A 22,569-nucleotide genomic window follows, 5' to 3' on the forward strand; every position below is an offset into this window, starting at 1 on the left:
ATGCGATAAGGTTATTAGGTTAGATTTGTTGCTGTTGCAGATGGGAGGTGAGATCGGGGGTGGTAGCCATTAAAAAAGTGCTGGGAGTGTACCACTCGAGTTCTGGAGCAAGCAATGGAGACCATGTATCAAAATCTGTGTTATTCTCCCTAAATCAAAACCATGACCACAGAAATACAAGGACAACCATAAAAAGCAGGAGACCAACTGACTACAAAGTCTACCATGAATTTCTGCTGTCAGTCCAGTAGCCAGTCACTGATGATTAAAAAAGCTGATCAGCCACCAAGTTTTAGAGGGATTTCATCTGTCTGACTAAATCTATGTATAGAATACTGTACTTTTTTAATCCCCTACATATTTTCAAGAAAAAAAGAATGATAAAAATGCATTTTGTTAACATAACAGATAACCCAAGAAGAGTAAAAATCATATTCATACAAAGCTCATAATCAATGTAGGTAACTCTTGTTACGATCATAGTGGGGGAGGGTCATATTTATAGGTGCTAAAAAAAATAAATAAAAAAAGGATCAATACCAATAAGGCTACAGTTAACAAGTGACTTAATTCAAGAGGAAGGTCACAAAAAGGAAATTGTGAAGCACTCTCCACTGTTTAACTAGGGAACCCCTTGCTATGAAAAATTCAATAACTGTTTGAATTCCAGGTTACCAGATTCCAACACCACTGTTTAATATTGCAATGAACAAATATTTCCCAGACTTCAACCAACACAACAAATTAGCTTAGTACCCTCTGCTGGCCAGAAATATTAGCACTCGCTGTGAAGGAGCGAGGCAAAAGGCATCAACCAGTGTCAACCGTGCCCAAGAAGTGAAGTGGGAAGACTAGAAGGGTCCAACAGAACATGCTGGCAGATCAGGCCTATGTTTTGATGTAGCACTACTAAGAAGTAAAAGGTCCTCATTTAACTCAAACGGTTTTTGGAGCCTCATGCCAAACTTAAAACAATAAGGAAAAATGCAATTCCAGTGCTGCTGTTTTAAAGGAAGCTGCAAAATAAATCTTGTACCAGATTATGTGAAAGCCATGGTAAGATGGCCTGTAGTTACAAATAAAGAGCAAGAGCACAATAGGAAAATTGGTTCTTACCTGCTACTTTTCTTTCCTGGAATACCACAAATTAGTCCAGACGCATGGGTTTTGCCTCCCTAACTGCAGGTAGAGACAGAAGGAAAGCTTTACTGCTACTTAAACTAGCACGCCACCTGCAGTCCCCTCAGTATGACCGGTACCCAAGCCAAGATGAGGTTAAACCATGAATGCCACCCCAAAGCAAGCAGGGGAAAGGTTGAGCTCCCCCCAACCAGAGCCCATTCATCCAAATCTAAAAATAATCTGGTTCTACTATCTACTCACAGCAAACAGAGCAGTCTTTCCAGAGACTCTGGACTAATCAGTGGTATTCCAGGAACGAGAATTAGCATGGTCAGGATCAGCGGGTCAGACAACAACGCCTCAGCTATTCTAAGCAATATGGGCTGCCATTCCTGCACATTGTTCACCGTTCCCGTGCACTGCTCAGCCGCAGCGGGACAGACTGAGATCCTAAGGATGGATCCAATCCCCGGTTTTCCGATTCTGAAACAGAAACTGCCACCCGGCCCTCCATCTCCCGAACATGGTTAGCCGAGTCCATGGCCCAGAATAGCTCCAGGACGATCCCTTCCTGCTGGCATTTCCTCACACATCCAGTGGTAATCACCAGAGCTGCACTGCATGGCCATGCACAGCTCCACCAGTAGGTATTTACCATCTCACCACCCCCACCACCAGCCCAGGCCTGTTCGCAATCCCACATTATGGGAGAATGCCAGCCCACCTTTACAGGCTCCTCCAGAGCTCGTGCTGGCTGCCATTTTTTTTTTTCAAAACAAGCTTGAATCACAGCATAAACAAATTAAAAAAAAAAAAAAAAGTCACGTCCCTGAGATTAGAGGAATCCAGGCAGGCCACAGTGCAGAGACAGCGAGGCAAGGCAGAGGGAATGATGGAACCAGCATCTCTGGCTATCAACACTTCCCTCTGTAAAGGACAAGAGCATCAAAAAGGCCACAGAACCCTTGCTCGTCCACCTCAACCAAGGATAATGGCCCCCACCAGGTCTTACCTCCTAGGAGGAAGCTCCTGAAAGAAATCTCTCCCCTGTTTAATGTTTTTTTTTTTTTTTTTTTTAACTCCAGACTGAAGGTTTTACACCTCAACATCTCTGAGGGATTGCAGGGGGCACTCTAGGTTAAGCAGTGTCAGTGAAGCTTTTCTTCACTGTCTCCATCTGTTGGTAGGGAGGCAAAAACCCACGTGGTCTGGACTGATCTGGCATATGAACAGGAAAAACCTGCTGCTTCCTTCATAAGAGACCAAGTCACTGGAAGAATTACATGTATAAACAAAAGCAAAGAAAGTCCTTCAAGGACACTCCATGGAGAATATTACACACTACCGAGATTTTGCTTTAAAAGCAGAAACAAATAACTGAAAGATTTTCCATGCAAAAGGCAACGGTTTGGTCACTTTACTTTACATGAATTTTAAACAAGGACCACATGAGAAGTGCTACAGTCAGAGCACACTGAAACAAAGTCTGCAGGATGCAACAGGAATAACTGGAAACTTGAGGGCTTCTGACACATTGACTCAACATGAGGTGAGGGAGGAAGCAAGTTTGGGAAACTTTATCTGCAAGATCAAGCTTCTGGGTCAGATGCAATGAAAGTGCAGACACGCCCTTCCTGTATGCCCAACTGTTTCCCCATTACATCTTTTTAATGGCACACTGGTGATGGGATAGATTAACAGCAATTCTGACCTTCACGATTAAAATGAACCTCATGACAGTACAAAATATCTGTTTATAGCGCCACTGGTTAAGGATATAAAGGTTTTAAGAAAATGTACTTTGATGTTTAAAAAAAAAAAAATGAGATCGTAATACCATCTTGGCTCATTCCTTCAGCAGGGAAGCACCTACTCTCTCTCCAATGCTAAGGAATAAATGAATCAGGTATAGAGTCACAAAAAAAACAAAACTGCAGCTAGAGATAGACCATGGCTCCTCCTGTTCCTGTGACGATTCCAGGAAACCAGTTACTGGCGCTATCCTGTTCTCCTGCAGCAACGTTTGGCTACCACAGGAACGATTAAGTCGTTGACCCAAAAAGCGAGGACTAAGCAGTGGTATGTTTGCCAGCGTGAGCGCCCATCCTCTGCGGATCTTGAGAAGGGTAGTGGATGGGGCCTGGTGCTCTCAAGAAGGGAGGGGGTGGGTGGGAGCTCAACGGATGGAACATGTGCGGCCCAAAACCTGCAGAGACAAGTAAAGAAAACAAAATTAAAACCAAGGTCCCCGGGTTCCCATGTTTTATTGTTGCTGGTTTCCCCCAATGACAAATCATGTGGCACAGTGCTAAAGAGCAGGGATGTGCATTCGTTTCGTGGTAAACGCATACGTTTTCCCACCGTACAAGCGGGAACACTTGCGCTTGTACCGTGAAACGAATGACTAACGAATGCACATCCCTGCTAAAGAGTATCAGTAGGCAAGTTCTCAGGTCAACTTTAGACATCATCAACATATCAGAAAAAGGCACGCAAACAAACATTACGAACACAAAGCCAGAAGAATACAATTCTAGTTTACAAATCGGATAGAACTACCAGAGAAAATCTCTGAAGAATAAGATGAGGCAGAGGTTCTCATGCTATATGCAAAATATTACTAAGGCCAGCAATTATCTGCTTTATAAAGGAATTCTTAATATGCTGTGTTCTCCAATACACACACAAACACACAGTCTTTCTATGTCAAATTACCAGCTTATGCATGCTTTGAGGCCAATTTAGAGGAAGATAAAGCTTAAACTCAAATTAAACTGATCTGAACTCAAATGTGATCTGTACAGCATTGACCCATTTTTGCCTTTCAGAAAGCAGAGCTGCTTACCTGTTACAGGTGATCTCCAAGGACAGCAGGATGTTAGCCCTCACACATGGGTGACATCATCAGATGGAGCCCAGCATGGAATTTTGACCTCAAAGAATCTAGAACTTTCAAACATGCCCCACTGAGCACGTGAGGCTGCAGTCAGAGTCCCTCAGTCCATAATATGGCCAACACATGGAGAAACCACCTCCCAGGGGAAGCGGGTGGGTTTCGTGAGGACTAGCATCCCGCTGTCTTCGGAGAACATCTGATACGGGTAAACAACTTTGCTTTCTCTGGGGACAAGCAGGATGGTAGTCCTCACATATGAATGCATCCCAAGCTATAGGCTGTCCGAGCAGGACAAAGCGGGAAACCGCACTGTGCTGAAAGCACCACCCCTCTCTCTCTTTTATCTGTGAGGCAGCCGACGCACAAAGGGGTCTAGGCAGGAAAATAGTTGGGTTCTACAAGAGAAAACCATAGAAAAGATTGAGACAAAACCCTGATGCGTAACAGAGGCGCCTAAGGCAGGGGAGTGATGCGAGTACCAACAATAAACACACTCCACATCACAGAAAACATTACAAGCAGGGCTTTAGATCAGTAAACCCCGATGACAGTAGGTTTAGAACCTCCTGGATACAGGAAAAAGGCTAGAGATGTAAACAAGAGAAGGACTCTTGGACGAAGGCCACACAGTTTCCTTCAGTGTTACAAGACAACCGAAAAATCAACTGGTGCTTGAGAACTCCCCAGAAAGAAACTGCTGCCCACTGACATCCAAAGGACAGAATGTCTCTACAGAAGTACGCCCATGTTCAGCCTACAGGCATAACTGGTGCAAGAAAAGTGCAAGATTAGTGTTTATTTTGGGAGTTTAGAGTGGTTTTAATGTGTTGTAATGGCGGGAGAAAATATGTAAACCCACACCTATGTATCTATTTAAAAGTAACCCATTGATGACAAAAACTATTTATAAAATTTGTCTAAAAACTTTTGTATATTTTTGAATTATATTTATTTTTATTAATAGGAGGAAAAGACTTCAGATACCAGAAGGGCTAACTAAATAGTCACCCTGGAGATGTTCAATCATTAGTCATAAAACCTCCTTTTGAAATATGATTTTTGCATGAAATAATTTTCTATGCACATTAATTATTCTTTGATCATTGGATTCTATTTGTAGGAACAAGGAAGCAGTAATATTGTGTTATTCAATAACCATTGCTTTGCTATGGCGGGAGAAACATACTTTGTAATTGAACTTTTTGGTTAATAGCTGTAAGAGTTGCTAGGTTTACCTTCAGAGTTATTTATGAGATCAGAATCAGCAAATGAATGATATTCAAGGTGTTTGACATGATCCCGCTTGTAGCCCATTGCATGGCGAGAGGCGGTGGATGTATACCTATTTGCACCTCATATTTCTGATGCCATGTTCTATACAATGTTTTTTGGGGTTTTTTTAAATTTTGATTTAAACAATTTTTATATCTCATTTTCTGATTTACTTATTTTTGAATTCTAACAGGCATATTGGGCAGAAAACACAAGCAAAACCCAGGAATCTGGACTGATTTGGGAACATACAGGGAATAACCAGTTATTTAGAAATATGATTAGCAAAGCACTTTGAGAAGGTGACAATTAGATCACAGAGGTGACACTGGGTCCTGTGTAAATAAAGAGGCCAATGTAATAAGCCATGCATTAAGACTGTGAGCTGAAATCCAGCATACAGTCTGACACATGAGCTAAAAAATAAAAGTTTAATTCCTGAAGCCTTCTTCCTTTATTTTTTTGGCTTTACTTTCTATCTTCTTTTTTTTTAAATCTCAGACTGCAGGATTTTGCACCTCCGCCATCTGCTGGAGACAGAGAAATACTGGCAGACTGCAGGTGGCACCTCAGGTTAAGTTGGCAGAGTCAGTCAAACTTTCTCTGTCTCCATCTGCTGGATGGGAGGCAAACCCCAGCCTCTGGACTGATCCGGGTACGTACAGGGATTGGTATGCTAATGCATCAGAATTAAAAAAAAAAAAACCAAAGCATGTTCAGCCTTTTGCATAGTATGAGTGCACAGTTTAACTTGGGCAGGAAAGAAAGAGTCCCTTGCGATCATAATATATGCACAAATTATCTTTTGTGGGCATAAATCATAAGGCAGGTGAGCTAAGAGCAGAGCCTGGGTGAAGACGACCACAGGAGAAGCAGTGAGAAGGCACAGGACCCAAGCCCCTGAGGGATTGCTGTTTCTTTCCCTCCTAGCTAAAACTCTGCAGGCAGCTTTTTCCCCAAAAAGGGTAGCGAGGACTGGGGATCCCTGGCCAAAAAAAGAATCTGCCCCCCCCCCCCCCAATTCAAAACAGAATGCCCTTTATTTGGATGGGGGATGCCCGATGTCACTTCCCTTTTTGGGAAAGTTTTGAGGGTAGGTGGAGGAGACGTAGCCCCATGGGGGCTGAAACTATTTGGAGGGAGGTAGAGGACAGTAGACCCATGAGAGCACTAAAAAATTTTTTTCCTAAAGGTGAGAGGGAGAGGAAGGGACGATCTGTGCTCACAAATCCCGAGTTCAAGTCCTCAGCCCTGCAAACTTCCAAATCAGCTCCATACAGTAGCACCAGAAACTGTACTAACTCTTCCGCACCCCCCCCCCCCCGCAGAGGGGGGGGGGGTGCGCTGACCTGCACACGCATTGCTGTGCACAGAACTTCCTGCTGCATCGGGTGTAAAGTCTGCAGGTGCGCACAGCTGCAGGTGAAAGCGTGTGCTTAGCCTCACGGGAGAAGATGAAAGGTTACCTGGAGGAGGAGGAACAATCCCAGGAGGTGGTGGTAATGCAATATTGACTACAGCTGAAGGGCCACTCGGTGGCAGGTTAAAGTAGTTGGCAGAAGACTCCTCTTCTGATGTGGGAGGTGGGGGCAGAGCTGCAGAAGTTATAAAAAAAAAAAAAAGAGCATGAAATATTCTTGCCAGCTTTGAACACACACACACACACACACAAACAAACACACAAAAAGGCCCCCGGCCGATAGCTTGGTGAACCATTCAACACAAGTCGGTCAAGCTCAGTTACGAGGATAAATCTCGGACAGAAAAGATCCGAGTTCTGTACTGCTTTAGTCTCCAGCGCAATGTATAGCTGTTTCAGAAAGCAAAGGACACCTGACCTCCCCCCAAAACACCGATATCATGCATCTACGAATACTGGTATATAAAAGATGTTACATAAATAAATAGCCAATGGGAAAAACAAACCCCAGCCTATCACTCTCCATCTTGCTCAGGCATTTTGCAAAACCTATTTTGAACTGCTTCTAGCAAAAAGACAACTCAGTGATATGTTGTGGGGTTTCACCACTCAAAATACAACTACATCCTTTAGCCTGCCAACAAGATTTTTTTTTAATGTATACTCCAAAAGAGAAAAAAAAACAGCATCTCAGATGAAATATATACGGAGATATATAACTCTACATCAGATAGACTGGATAATGAAACAGATCCTTTGAAAAAAAGGCAGATATTTAAGAAAAAGGAAGCACGCACAGTCTGCTCCTCTCAGAAGAGATTTGGAGAGATTTCCTTACCTCCTGGTAGTCCGGGGACAGGCTCCAGCTTTATACCCGAGTCTGTGGTGCCTTCTCTTTCTTTCTCCCTTCCTCTGGCTGCCTGAGACCTGAAACCGCCAAAATCAAAAGGTTGGAACAAAAAAAAAAAAATGCAAACTACCGTACAATGGGGGTTGCATAAAGAGCGTCCCTTGGGCCCGTTTGGCCTGCGAAAAGTTTCTACCCAGGGGTAATGAGGATGGGGGGAGGGGTGACAGTCGGTGCAGCAAAGATGAATCCCAATGATCGAGGAATGCAGCTGAAAAGAGGACGTGGTGACAGCTTGCATGGGCACGAAGGAGGCGTCAGCTCCTGAAGCCACAAAGAGGAAGTGGCGATAGCCCAACACAGACAGAAAGGAGACCAGAACTGCCCAGAGGCAATAGGGGGCAGCTTCAGAGGTGTGGGGGGAGAGTGAGGAAAGAGAACGCGGTGGGAGCCAGCAAGGGGCCGGGGGAGAACAGCTTGCTTTAGGGTGATGGAGGGGGGAAGCCGTTTGGCTCACCAGCCCCGTGAGGGTGAAAAATATTGCAGTGTGGCCTGCACCCAAAACGGTCGGGCATCTCAAATGACTAAGACGACCTTGAAGCTTCTGCAGAGCATCTGACCAGCGCTGTTTCAAAAGGCTCCCTACGGCTTACCTTCCCCACTTGACATTCAGCCTACGTCCATTCACGATCAGCTTGTTGAAGGATTTCTCGGCCGCCACCTCGGCTGCTTGCCTTGTTGCAAACTGAATGAAGGCGCATTGCTGCCGCTGCACCACGGTTACGGTCCGGATCTCACCAAACTGGTAAAAATGGTTCCTGCAAGGCAAAGAATGCTTTCTGTTTCTCTTTAGTGATGCAGTTAAAAACATTTTAACATAATTATGGGCAAGCAGTCCACAGACTTAAGCCGTGTGAGCACCGATGTTACTGCAAACCAAATGCATCCGGCCTTATGAAAGACAAAACAGACACTTAAGTCATGAGCAGGTGGTCATACTTGGATTTTCTTTCATTCTGAATGCATTTTGAAAGGTCTCAAACAACAAGATGGATATGAAGAACAGAATGAGAAAATAGAGAATGAGGGACAGATAAGATGCTGTCTTACATCATCTAAGGAGATGACCGACTAAACATGCTTTCCAATTGCATCTGTGCTAAAAGTATACTAGATATCTGTGCTAAAAGTATACAAGATCTCCAATGTCATTTCATATTGAAGATAGTACAGATAATAATGTAAGAAATCCCTAAATGGAAAACAAGGGGGTAACCTGCACAGAGTGGAAGTTACAACCCTAAACACCATGCTGGGCAGACTGGATAGACCATTTGGGTCTTTATCTGCCATCATTTACTGTTCCTATGAAACCTGATTACCTAAGTACCATAGCATATACTAATGCTTCCATGCCTTGTTTTAGGCTTCTGGGACAGTTTATTTAAAAATGGTTCTAGTCCACTGATCTTACAATCCGTACCCTCAACAGAGTGCAGTCAACACATACAAATAAAAAACAAACACACACACAGATAGAATCAAACAAGGACAGTGCAGGAAACCATGGATAATGCAGGCTAAGCCACTCACCTGAGCTCTGACTCACTGATCGTATCCCCCAGACCTCCTACATATAATGTAGTGATGGCCTTATCATCAGGCGGGTCAAGACGAGGCATGGTAGATGCCCGCTTCAAAAGCTTATCTGCCACGGGGTCATTGATCCCATAGTAACGATCTTTAATGTTCTGATCTGCCAAGGGGTCATCAGGATCTGTTGGCTTTTCATGTCTGCAGTAAATATAAACATCACAAATAAATGGGAGCAATTACAAGAACTATTGAGCAACGAATGTTTCAGTGGAAGGAAACCCAAATTCTGTTCATTTCAGATCAAACACATTAACTCTTGAGGATTAAAAAAAGAAACAGTTGCCCCGGTTAGCAGTTTTCCACTTGTTTTGCTATCCGTTCACCATAAACTCCCGGTTATCACCTGTCCATGAAATACACCAACATGAACTCCATCGTGCTTTCCTAAACAATTCTCTACCACTGACCTGATTTCACAGAGCTGAAAATGCTGCTGCTACCTCAGCTTGACTCCCCTTTACTGTTGTAATCTGCATTGCTTGAACCATTGAGGCAGCAGGGGCATCACAGGAACCTGAGCATCCTTAACGCCGTCAAACAGGACTAACCCAGAGTCCACCTAATGAGATTATTCAGCCTGTGCTGCTCTAGAGTGCGGGTGCTGTGCTACAGAAACACTGATGCATAACAAAAGTGCATGCCCTATAGGAAGGGTACACCACCCAGGTCATAAATGTAGGTAAACAGGCCTAATGATATTCATTACACATATCCTGAAAACTGGCCTCTGCAGCCTTGAAGAACCAGGATTCTGTATTTCTGCATTAGGATACCTAAATACAGAGAAACACTACAGAACATGGACCACTGACATAGCTATAGAGAGATGAAGGCCTGGGGGGGAAAACGGGAAAACAATTTTTTTCCCCATAGGCTTCTTTTGAAATATTTGCTCTTAAAATGACATGTGAAACACTTTGAGACATGTTTTTAAGATATTACAACTACTCGCCCATTAAACTCTCAAAATGCTTGCTAATAACTATGTGGTATGTCTTACATCTTCAATGAAAAATATTAGTTCATTCCAATTCTGAGCCAAGTATTGCAGTTGCTGTGATACGATGTAGGCGACACCTACTCGACTAACTTAATACATCTGCGACTAACTTTTGAGACTCAGATCCGTGAACAAACAGTATAATTACGCTGGGTTTAAATAATAGGGAGTTAGGCCATAGGTGGTCTACATACGCATTAGAGATTCAACTTGACAATGAGGTTGGGGGTGACTGAGGTGACAGAGCAAAACTTAACATTCAGACAACCTATATCTGATAGGGGTCAGAAAGCCAATATTCTTAAGTCCTTTTATGCTTATTTCCAAGTGTTTGATTGCTTTAATTTGAAATGTTTTGAGTTCCCTTTAAGTGCTCCAAGTATGAGGTCATTAAGAGAGCCAAGCGCACTGCTCCTGCAGGATGGTGGCTGGGCCTTGGCACAACACAGCCTTTGAGCCCTCTTGCTTCTCCGCTGCTTCAGAGTGCAGCATGTGAAAGCAGCTGGCGTGTGTTGGGAAATGCACCACATCCAGAAACAGACTCGCATGGGAAAGAGCAGAGAAGCTGGTTTCAATCAACACTTGGAAATAAAAATGAAAATTTCAGAATCCGATGCTACTTATCTTTCAGACACTGACTCAGATTCAAGAAACTAGCTCTTAGTATTTTCAAAAACGTTAGTGTGTAAATGATGTTTCATGCAGCTAACTTTTGTCAATTAGATGACACTATTGTGTTGTGTTATGTTTAATTGAATATCTACATTTATAGGCTGACAGTCAAAGATAATTTGTTTTCCAGACTATTGAAGGAGGTTTAAAAGAGAAAATGAAAATCATATTCAAGAGTTGGGAAATGATGAGTTTTTTCTTTTTCTAATCTAAATGATACTGATTGCAGAATAATAAAAAAAACCCAAAAGTAGTAACTTGTTAACTACACTGTTGATGATTTTCATTTTAAATTCTGCTCCCTGATTTCAACTGGCAAAATCTCAGATCTGTTCAAATACTTAGGTTGCAGCTTCTTGTAGACTGATCTCTACCACTAGAAATATTTATAACTGTTTGATATATTTATGAAATTTAAAAATAAAAAAATGACTCAGTTTTATATTAAACATACAAAACATACTTTTTGCCAATAAGAAACAATTAGTTAGGCAGAGACTGTGAAACCGAGCCTTTGCTATGTGTTATCCAGGTGGACGCATGACAAAATGCATTCACTGCAGAAGTCGTAGAATAACCGAAGAGGAGTTACTGCTAATCCTAAAGACTATATGCTGATCTGGTGACAGTATTGTGTACCGCCATGCATAGAATCCCTGGTTCACTTCCTGGATATGCTTCAACTGAATTACCCCCCCCATTTTCCATCTTACGATTGTACTTTCGCTAGCTCAAGCTCTTCTGAATGTATCGCATCAGAGGACAAACAACAACAAAAGCTGGTTAATCAAATATTGGTGGCTGCTCACTGTGAATTCCTTCCATTCAGGTCTTATATGCTAGATTGGATGCAATTTATTGGTTGGGAAAGATTTTGGCGTATAAGAAGAAGACTAATGCTCAATTCGTCAAGGTTTGGTCACCTTATGTTAAGTGGAAGTCATGCACTTGAACTTCATTTTTGACTTGTTTTATTTTGTATCATCATTATGCCAGTATTGATGGCTTTCTTCCCTCTTACTATTAACCCCACACTCTTATATTGTCCACTATTTTTATGTAAGGTTGCCTAATGGATAAAAGTTGCCGATTGCTTTGACTGGCTTTCTTGAGCACTGGGTTTGGGAGGGATTACGGCTGGGGTGTTTTGTCAAACTTTTGGAGACCACCTGGAGTGAAAGTATATCCTGCAAGTTATAGTTTGTTTGATTTGGTTCTCTTATTTTAATTTTGTTCTGGGCAGTTGTCTCTGCTTAGGCTTCTCATTTTGATACAATGTATGGCTTTTTATTTGCAACATAATGGTGTAAGTACCTTCGTAATATGTTTGTATTTATGTGGTTTCCAATAAAAATATTTCAATTAAAAAAAGACATTTCAGCTATATATTAGTACTCATTTATATTGCTCTTAAATATTGCCTTACATACACTTTGTAAGAGACTTCAAATATGTTTTTAAAAATACTTTTATGTCATTCTTGCATCTTTTGCTAATTACTTAAAATAACTGTCTGAACAAGAACTTTATTCCTCATACCCATTTCCTTCTCTTACTTGATCCTGTGTCAATTACAAGTTTATAAAATCAATCATTTCCCCAGAAGAGGATTGTGACATTTCTACAGAATTAAACCAAAGCAGCAGGGGATCAAGTCAATTAAGTAGGGTCATTTTCACTGTTTCATGCCTTTTATAAAATTGTCAAACCACCGTGGAGAAAAACCTATGAGTGTAAGTCATGTCAGAGCTAAAGTTACCTGGACTGAGCGGGGGGAGTCAGACTTATGCACATACTTTATAAAATCCGGCAGCACGCATGTATGTTTCTCAGGAAAATCCTGTGCACATCAAGTAGCCAGTGTAACCTGGGCAGGATAATTCTGAAAGCAGACTTCCGCGTGTTGAAAATGAGTGTACTTTACACTAGGTTACTGCTAACTTTCCTATGCAGGTTGTACGAAACTTACCCTCTAAAGTTCTCTATTCCAGCTTTCTCTTTACTGGTAGTCTGCACAAGGCAGAGAAAGTTGGCTTATTGCCTCAAGGGAAGATACACTCTAGACTGCACCAGGAAAGTTAATTCCATTGTTCTGTTTTCCAAGCATTTGAGTCTTAATTAAAATGCTGTAATAGGCAAACAGAAGCTCAGAGGCAGTAAGCAGGCTCCCTTACCTGTAGGGACACTCCTCTCCTCTCTTGCATTCTCCTTTCACCCAGAATGAGCAGATGTGAGGTCGGTTGCGCTTATAGTACGGGGTGGTCCGAGCCAGCTTAAGCAGCATGTCAGAACTAGAGGTCGCCTTGCCCAGAGCCCCCACTGGTCTCGTCCCATCTGAGTTCTGAATCTACACAAGCACAAGACAGCATACCGTGTAGTGGATCGCTTTCTAACAGTGTATGGATAATCATCATGCCATTTAATAACTACTTGATGCTCATGCTTCACATAGTACAAGTAAAACAAAATGGCTCCGCTGGTACCAGTTTACAGAAGCGAAAGGAAAATGTGCCTGTATATCTGTACCTCTCGCTCCATGTTCTGGGTGTAATATTCTTTGTTGACATCTGATTTGGGGATGTCATCTTTCAAGGATAAACCAGCGTCTCTGACCTGAATAGGTAAACCTAAATGCAAATAAGAGAGGCTTAAAAACAGAACAAAACCCAAATTAGTGTAGAAACGTATATTTACAAATACTGAGAAACACGGACTTGGAATAAAAAATAAAGTCAGATGGGGAAGACCGGGTTCCACTTTAGATGTAGCTGTGAATCTATATTTGTTAGTATGATGGAGAAACATGCAACGACCAATCCAGGATAAGCTGCAGAAGGGTCAGTTTTAGTCTCAAGGAGGAGACGTATTGTTCTGAAATCCTTTTGGCACGTACATACATCCTCTAAATTTCAAACTACTGGATATAATGAGTTAGAAATACTGGATAGGTGAGTTTTCCTCTTTGCCTCACTCACTACCATTTTCTAGCTTTCATTTGAACTCAATAGCCCTGAAAGAGTTTTAGGATATATACTGTGGGGCAGTGGAATAGACACTGTTTAGAGCCACTGAAGTATAAAGGGGGAAAAATGAACAAGAAAGTGGAGGTACATACCATATTCCAGATCTAATAAGCAGGTCTGGCACACGTTCTTCAGCTTACTACACGTCTGACATACTTCAGTTTTCTTAAAGCGCATACGAACCCCAGGGCACCAACGGAAAACAGTAAAAGGCCGGGCACAGATCTAAGACAAGAGATGAAGCAACGCTGAAAATTCCAGCCACAGAGCAATTTAAGGTGGGGCTTCAAAATGTCTTCAATCTGGCCCCTATTTCCACTCGGTTTCTATAGCTTAAACAAAATAATGGACAGGAAAGTTTAGGGCAGCCTATTCCAGTCAACTAGTTTAAAATTTAAAAAAAAAAAAAAAATAGTTCATAAAGACAGCCTAAGTCTGCCAGTATTTGGGATGCTCTATAACTACATGTAAGAAAACTGTCCTCATCTAGACAGTAAAGTTGCCACTGCAGTCATTTTCTTGTGGCTCCAAAAGCAGACGCACCACATTTTTCAAGCCTAATCGTAGAAATAATTTTAGCTCCAACCCCCTTGGGTCATCTCAGCAAGGACCCAAAACTGAAGGAGGGTAATCAGAACACATCTAGAAGTCCACCAGTCACATTACTTTTGTCTCTAGATTTCACAGCATTACCAATTACGCCTTTTAGACTTTCCCTCCATTCGTCTTCTTAGGCTTGCTGAGTCTTGAGAGAGATTGCGCACTGTGGCAGGCCCTACACTTTATGGAACAGTTTGACAGATTTACTACACGACCGATAAGGATTTAAGACCTTCTAAAAAGATCTATTTGTTCAGAAAGCCATTTACTCAGGCAGCTTGAATTTTGGATACTTTTCTTTCTGCTGCTAGGAATGTTCCAGCGTTGCTAATTAATATTTGTGTGTGCATCACTACAGATTTTTGTGTTTTATTATCCTGTTTTAAAGGAAAATTGGTTCTTGCCTGCTAATTTTCATTCCTGGAATAGCACAGATCAGTCCAGACAAGTGGGTTTATGCACTCCCACCAGCAGATGGAGACAGAGAACAAAACTTTGAGGCACTGCTACAGAATCTGGCAAATGCTTCATCAGCTTCTCTAAATCCTCCCCAAACAATAACCGTGTTTTGAAGGGGAGATTACAAAGCTGCACCTTCAACCAAACATCCGCCGACCAATTACATAGCCACAGAAGCCTTCGCGTGGCTACCACACACACCATATTCCTAACTGAAGCGTGAAGCATATTACAGAGGGCATTGGCCACATAGGCCACCTCCGCTTCCAACCGAGCATCCTGGCCAGGCTCCTCAGAGGTTTCCGCTGCCTTCACCTGCACAAACAGGCCCCACACGCCGGGAGTGATGATCAGGAATGTCTGAGAACTCCAGCTGCATGATGGAGTATCCTCCATTAGCCTGGCAGCTCCAGGGGTAGATCTAGGGTCTATGTCACCCTCCACGAAGCTTAGAAACTCAGATATTCTGTACTAAACCAGCGACAGCAACTCTGCACTCTCTAGCAACAGCCAGTTGTAGTTTGGAGAAAGCCCTGCCAAACAGTTGGTAGTACTTTATCATCTTTAACAGATTTACATTCCCAGGTTGGAGACTGAACAGAGAATGGAGCAGGTGGGGACCAAACAAAAGGAAATGCAAGCATGTGAACTTGCCTTAAAGATAGGAATATTATCCATCGCAAATTAGAAATGTTAGAGAATCAATGTAAAATATGTAATTTTCAACTTTTGATTTTTCCAAAGTCCCCACTGATAGCTCCTACTGATCCATTGAAAGGATTCTACAAGATTCTACCACTTGAGGCTAATCCTGAGTTAGAACAGCTGATAGCCTTAATCTTACTGCGTTTTTGCAGGATTCCCAATTAGAAATTTCTGCCAGGGCAACTCTGTGGTGTTTTCACTTGAGAACCAGACAAGGAATATGTTGTTTGGGCTATCAGATGTATCGGTTAGGCATAAGCACTTCTTTAGAAGCATCCTTACAAATGTGAAATTAAGTTAGGAGGTTTTTGTATGATCTAATCAGTTAAATTTGTTTTTACAAGCCTGGGCTACATCCATCAATGATGATGGTACATAGATATATATAGTTTTGAAGATTTGTTTTCTTATTGTATTATATATGTTTTGATAGGGGTCCCTCCAATAGAGATGGGATAATGGTGTTGAGGGATTTATGGGGGGGTTTTTTTCCCTTTCTTGATTCCTTGGAAACAATGTGTAAAAATTGTTAAAAGTTGACTAGCTTTTGGGACTTAGGAAGGGAGCAGTAGCTCCTGAAAGCTAGTTAATAAATGTATTTAATTCAATAAAATATCATTAACCTTTATTTCTGGGATAATCTGCTGTGGTGTGGCTCTCCACAGTACTAGCATCTGTGCTGCCAATGCCTGAAATTGAGGACAGCAGAAGCCAAATATAGAACACATACAGTGAAGCTAATTGCTACTTCTACTCAGTCTAAAACAAAGTCTCGTGTTTTTCATGAGGGAGAAGGAACTTACCTTGCATTCTTTACCATATTTCTCTTTTGTCTGAAATGAAATAAAAATGTCACTAAGGCCAATGGTCAGTTATTCCCTTCCCAAACTCTTACTAAAGCTGCCTTCAAATAAAGTTGCACCCTGCTGTGTACTATGAAATATTTCAGAAATGGACATGAAAATAGTAATAGCCACCCTGTACCAATTATAAATTATACTTAAATTATTTAAACTGCACTGCAGCAATATACTAAACCAAACACTGTAAGCAGTTATTTTCTGAATACAGTAAAAGTCCCATTTTATATTTTCTTTTTAAAAAATTCTTTACACTCAGAACATAATGCATGGATACCCACAAGCACCACGCTTTGTCTTCTGGTTTTTTGTTTTTTTTTGGGGGGGGGGGGGTGTTTCCATTCAAGCACATTAACTTAGAGGGGGGATATGTCCATGAAGCAGAGCCAAACACACATCCCACTGTATTTTTTTCTTAAATTTAATTACATTTTGTACAGGTGCAACAGCATGTAACAAATTATGCTCAAATAAGTGTGACTGGTCACTGTGGGTGCCAATGCGATTAATACCACCAAACAGTGAGCCAGATGCACTAAAGTAGTTTTCCCCAGTTTGAGTTTATGGGGGAAAACCTCTAGCACATCTGGTCCATTGAGAATGCTTAACATGATGAGTGAAGCAATTACACTTTACTCATCTATCTGTGGATATCTAATTTACAAATCATACACAGTGTTAAAAGTATTGCAATATATATTGAAGAATCACTATACATAATTGGTGGTGTGCTGGTCAATTAGGCACTTTCAAACCCAATGGGTACTGCCTTTTCAGGATACTGACTGATTGACTGTTTCCTTATTGTGCACTTTTGCTACCCCAAACATTGTGCCTCAATAACTTTAAACTGAAGATGAAACACAATAAAAACAATTTTCCCATGGGACGCAAAGGCAGCAGCATTCTGTGTGCTTCAAGCAGGTTAAAAGCGTTCATGCACGTAAAATGGCATTCTGATCAGTGCCCGGCTTCTTCGCGTGCAGACATACGTGCACGATGCAACCGTGCACATGCTTTTACCCACTGGGAAAGCTCGCTGCCTCACCACACATTGGTTTACCCTCTGGGGAAAGGAGGCGTGCTATTACTTTCAGCCACAGAGGCAAGGTGAAGTCAGCAGAGTGAATATACACATGAACATGCATTTATTTTTTCATATTTATTTATTTATTTATAACTTTTTTTTATACCGAAGTTCAGGTAACAGAATTACTTATCACTCCGGTTTACATTATAACAAGTAGAAAACAATGACACAGTTTGATGGGCACTTACACTGGTTTGTCAAGCAAGGATATCAATATCTTCATGAGTGCGCACTTACAGTATATATTACTCAAAAATAATTGTAAGTCAGGAGCAGAAATATATTTAGAAAACAAGGCCCTAGTCAAAAGGTTTTAGGAGCCAGGAAAAATGATTCCTTACTTTTTAGTTGCTATTTTTTTTAGGTTTTTTTTTCTTTTCCTTTATTCTTTGATTTTCTGAATTTTAAGTGCCAAGACGACCTGGCTCCTGGGATTATTTCCAGTTCTGACGAAAGTTATGTATCAAAACTCAAGGCATGAGCCTAAAATTGGTTTCCAAATAATCCAGTAATCTCCTTTCTATTTCATGCTGCATAAATTGTTTACTGAGTGGAGCAATGATCTTTACTCTACATCTTGGATGAGTTTTCTTCCAAAGCATGATCATACATTGCTGTGCAACCTGTATTGCTATAATCAATCTTCTCCTCGCATAGGTATTACACACTGGCTGATAATGGCTGGCAGAAACATATGGGATAAGCATGAACATACGCAGAATTTTAAAATAACTGTATAATATTAAAAAAACATATCAATGATTTTGTTTGGAAAATTGATGAGTGATTTGGATAGGTTGCTTTACACATCTGCAATTATTATTATTATTATTAGGAAAAAATATCTGCATAGCTCTACTTGGGTCATAATAGATAAATGTGCTGTCTTCATTCTACATGCAAACCATTCGTATATGGCCACACAGAGATCTATGATAGTATTTTATAATGCGTACTTTATAATACGCGCAGGTTCTCTACCTAGCAACATATGTGCACATGGATGATTACACACAAATACATGCAATGCACACTTTTCCTATCAATTTTAAAAATATACGCACATATATTTTGTGTGTGAAAATAAAGAACTTACTCACGTATAACCCAATATATGCATGGAAGTTGGTATATTTTCAAACATGTGCAAGTTTTCCCAGTTACTCCACTAGGTTGCCCAGTACTCCCCCAGGTCATCAAGAACCTCCTGGTTCTTCAGCCTGAACTCCTCTCAATTCACACAGACCTCCCACCCAGCCAACAGTAGACAATAAACAAGTCTGATATCAATCATGCGAGATAATTAGCAAGTGTAAAGTTAGGTGAAAAAGCTGTCAAGTGTATGCACACAAGTCTCTTATAAAATAGCAACTTACGCACGTAACTGTTGGCCCCAGCCTGGTACGCCTCTAGACTGCCCATTTTTTCTCTCATATATGTGCGGATGAAATGTAATGTATGCATGCACTTTTGATGCTTATAAAATAGCGATTATGTGAGTACTGGCTACTTACATGCATATATGCTAATTTTATGTGCATAAATGCTTTGAAACTTCACCCTTTATGTTTTATACAAGTATGCCTCTTACTTGTTAAAATTCACATCTGCTGTGAAGAGGAGAAAAAGTTCTTCTGAAAGTAGAACTGAACCACTAGAGGCAATAGTGGTTCCAACCTTATCGGGGAGGGAACAGCTAGTAGGAGCTCTGTTTCTTACCCCTCCTCCTCCTCTTTCTTCTCATGGCTCTCATCACTAATTTATAGCTTTACAAGTGGTACCCAATGAATAAGGTGGTCAAGTAAAAAGAGCAAGAGAGGAAGGACAAACTGTTCATTTCTTTAGCTCTCCCTAATGTCACGGATGTAAAACAGCTAGCTTGAAGCAAGGATCATTTATAAAAATGCAAGTGTGTACAAACTATTTATTTTAAAAAGTTTATATGATCAACAGCTGTTATCCTAGGCCAGGGGCTGGCAAAGTTTTTTGAGCTGGGGCCTTGGCATCTTGGAGCTCAACAAATAGGGGGGGGGGGGGGGGGGCCCAGAGGAGAGACCCCTGGAGCACAATTAGTGGGTTGTTTTTTTTAATGTCTTTATTTTAGCTCCAAAAAATGCACAACTGTACAATAACAAAAGCCAGCACCAAGAAATAAGAAAGCAGCACCAACAGCTAAATGTATACCCCAAAGCTGTGAGACATGGGCAAGGAAGCAGTTAAAATGGCAATAAAACCTCAGATACAAAGACAGGGACAAAAACAGATAAAGCAAAGAAAGCCTGAAAGATTTTACTCAAGGTGAGATAAAGAAGAGTTCCAAGCTAGATGACCAGCAGTACTAGACTAACCTTCCACCCTAATACTTTTTTTAAGGGATAGGCATAGTTTAATGAGCATGAGAATGGATAACAAGGAAAAAAATAATTTCTCTTCAGCTATTAACTGCTGGAGATTCTGATTTTCCTTAAATTCCCCCTCCTCATGCTCATTAGCCCAAGTCTTTCTTGTACCTGCCTTCCCTCCCTTCCACTACTGTTGTGTCATCCAAAGATGCCCCAACTGTTGGCAGATATCACTACAAGAAGCCCACCACACTGGGCTCACACTACTGTATCATCAAAAGAGGTCCTGGCTGCAGCTATAGTGGTACTTTGTGCATGCAATGGCAAAAGCATGATTATGACTTGGCAGAACAAATAGAATTAACAATTTACAATAACTGAAAATAAAATCATAAATGGATATTTTGTCATCAAGTGCCAGTAAATAACATTTTAGGGCACAGAAAAGGTGTTAAAAAGTATTATGCTGGCTTCACAACACTAAAACCCTTGGTTCCATGCTAGTATCAGTACTTAGCAAACTATCTGACAGATATGACTGTCTCTAGCAGATATCTGTCCATATCATATTGTTACCTCACAAACTTTACACAGATTGGTAGCCTCTCTTGTTAGGCAGAAAAAACAAATTAGCAAATGTGAAACAGTTCATACCTAAGATTTTCAAAACTGCAGATGAGGCTTGTACAGTATTTACTCAAACTATCATAGCCGCTACTCAGCCTTCCCTTTCAAGAATCTATCATTTTCATACAAAGGATCAACATTGTCTGTGTTTTGTCTACTCATCCAATAAAAGTATAAAATTATCATACCATTCTGATGTATGGATTTTCTCCAAGGCATGTCTGACATAGAATAGGAAAGTCCTGCACCAAAACAAAGCGTTTATTAGAACAAAAGAGTGAATGGTTTGTGCACTAAACTTGTTTTTCAATCAAGAGTAAACAGTATGCACAAAACTGTGTGCACAACAGAGCACATTTTACTACACTGGGGCCTGTAACTACTAGTACCATCATTATTTATTTATATTCCACTTTTCAAAGCAGATTACATTCAGGTACTGTAGGTATTTCCCTATCCCCAAAAGGCTTACAATATAAGTTTGTAGCTGAGGCAATGGAAGGTAAAGTGTCTTGCCCAAGGTCACAAGGAACAGCAGTGGGATTCGAACTTAATTTTCCCTGGATCACAGTTCACTGCTATAACCATAAGACTACTCCTTCACTCTTTGCTTTTTCCTTTGTAAGTCCAGGTGCCTAAAACAAGCTGAAAGGCTATCCACCTTCTAAATTCTATATTCATGCAAAACAGACATTCTGAAGTAGCACATTACAATTCAGTTTGCATGAAAGACCAGATGAGTCAATTGGTCTGTTTGCTGTCATTTACCATGCTACCACATCAGAGAACAGATTTATACTCACTGGAATGTTGCCCAGTGCCAATATTTTATGCCCCAAATAAAATTCTTCCATTCTGTCAAACTTTATAAATTAGAGGAAATTGTAGTATTGATTGCTGCTTTTCAAAGCAAAGAGTGCAAAATACTAATATGAATATATATACATAGTAGCATAACAGAAAAGACCAATTGTCTGTTTATTATAATCTGATGTTGTCTTTGATTTTAAAATTATTAAGGAATTTGTAATCTGCATTGAACAAGTCTTCCTGGAAAGCGCAGAATATAACTCGTTTTAAATAAAGAAAAAAATACACACACAAATTAGTGCTCCTCCAAGCAAATCCCTTGTTAAACAAGGCATTAGCTATTACTCCCCAATACATGTTTTAAGCAATACAACATATTTTGTGCTACTAACTTTGGGGAGCACAACTTTTATGCTCTTAACTCATATTTTATAATGCAAACCGTCCTGGGTTCCCCCTGTATTGTGGATAAAGCCGGTATATGTGCTAAAAACGAAATGAAAACCCAACGTATCCAGAGCTACAAGAGCGCCGGAGCTCAGCCTTGAGAATTAGAAAGAACGAGGGCGAGAACGGGAAGCTCGGGTCCCTATAATTCTGCCGGGGACCACCTGAGCCGCTCATTGTAACGAGAGGATGGGAGGACTCCCAGCCGCAGACTCCTCTCTCTCCCGCGCGGAGAGCCCGGCCCAGGCTCGCTCCCTCTCCCCCCCCCCATCCCCGCACGGTCACTCCCTGCGCCCACTTACCGCGTCCTCCCAGTTCTGTCTGTTGTAAGTGTTGGAACCTAACGACGTCGCCATCTTGGTAACCCCGGCGCTGCCACCACCGCGCCTGCGCACTCCCTCGCCCCGCTGTCAGCTCATCCCGCGACAAGCGGAAGTGATTCCCCGTCGCCTCGTCCCATAATGCAATTCGCACTCCAGCGTGGCCAGTCCCACTGCAGGAAGGGATCTTAATTTGCCAAGTCAGCTGACAAGTTATGTCTCTATTAGACGTAGCCTCATGTTTTGTTTCTTAACTAGTTTGGAAATGGACGGAAGTAAAGGTTTACAAAAAAAATGTAAGTAGAAAACCCATTTTATTAGACTAATTTAATAGTCTTGACCAGCTCGCCAGAGCACGGACTCAGGTTAGACTAAGATAATCCGATTGATACAAGTCCTGC

At 41.3% G+C, this 22,569-nt stretch overlaps 1 protein-coding gene across 2 annotated transcripts; it reads right to left on the bottom strand.

Moving 5' to 3' along the window:
• Positions 1 to 2,144: 2,144 nt before the first annotated feature.
• RBM22 (RNA binding motif protein 22) lies at positions 2,145 to 22,305 on the bottom strand. 2 transcript variants are annotated; one of them, XM_029583224.1, is made up of 11 exons: positions 22,151 to 22,305; positions 20,780 to 20,833; positions 16,476 to 16,505; positions 14,001 to 14,133; positions 13,412 to 13,512; positions 13,060 to 13,232; positions 9,151 to 9,351; positions 8,211 to 8,375; positions 7,549 to 7,637; positions 6,757 to 6,885; positions 2,145 to 3,328 (listed from the first exon to the last, which is right to left on the bottom strand). In XM_029583224.1, exons 1-11 carry the CDS (start codon positions 22,202 to 22,204, stop codon positions 3,192 to 3,194), a joined length of 1,266 nt encoding a protein of 421 aa, XP_029439084.1. In that variant the 5' UTR covers positions 22,205 to 22,305; the 3' UTR covers positions 2,145 to 3,191. The 2 variants fall into 2 exon arrangements, with proteins under 2 accessions (XP_029439084.1, XP_029439085.1); XM_029583225.1 differs by lacking the exon at positions 22,151 to 22,305 and adding an exon at positions 21,794 to 22,072.
• Between the last annotated feature and the right edge of the window lie 264 nt (positions 22,306 to 22,569).

The sequence above is a fragment of the Rhinatrema bivittatum genome, chromosome 18, assembly GCF_901001135.1.
Source record: "Rhinatrema bivittatum chromosome 18, aRhiBiv1.1, whole genome shotgun sequence".
Classification (NCBI taxonomy): domain Eukaryota; kingdom Metazoa; phylum Chordata; class Amphibia; order Gymnophiona; family Rhinatrematidae; genus Rhinatrema; species Rhinatrema bivittatum.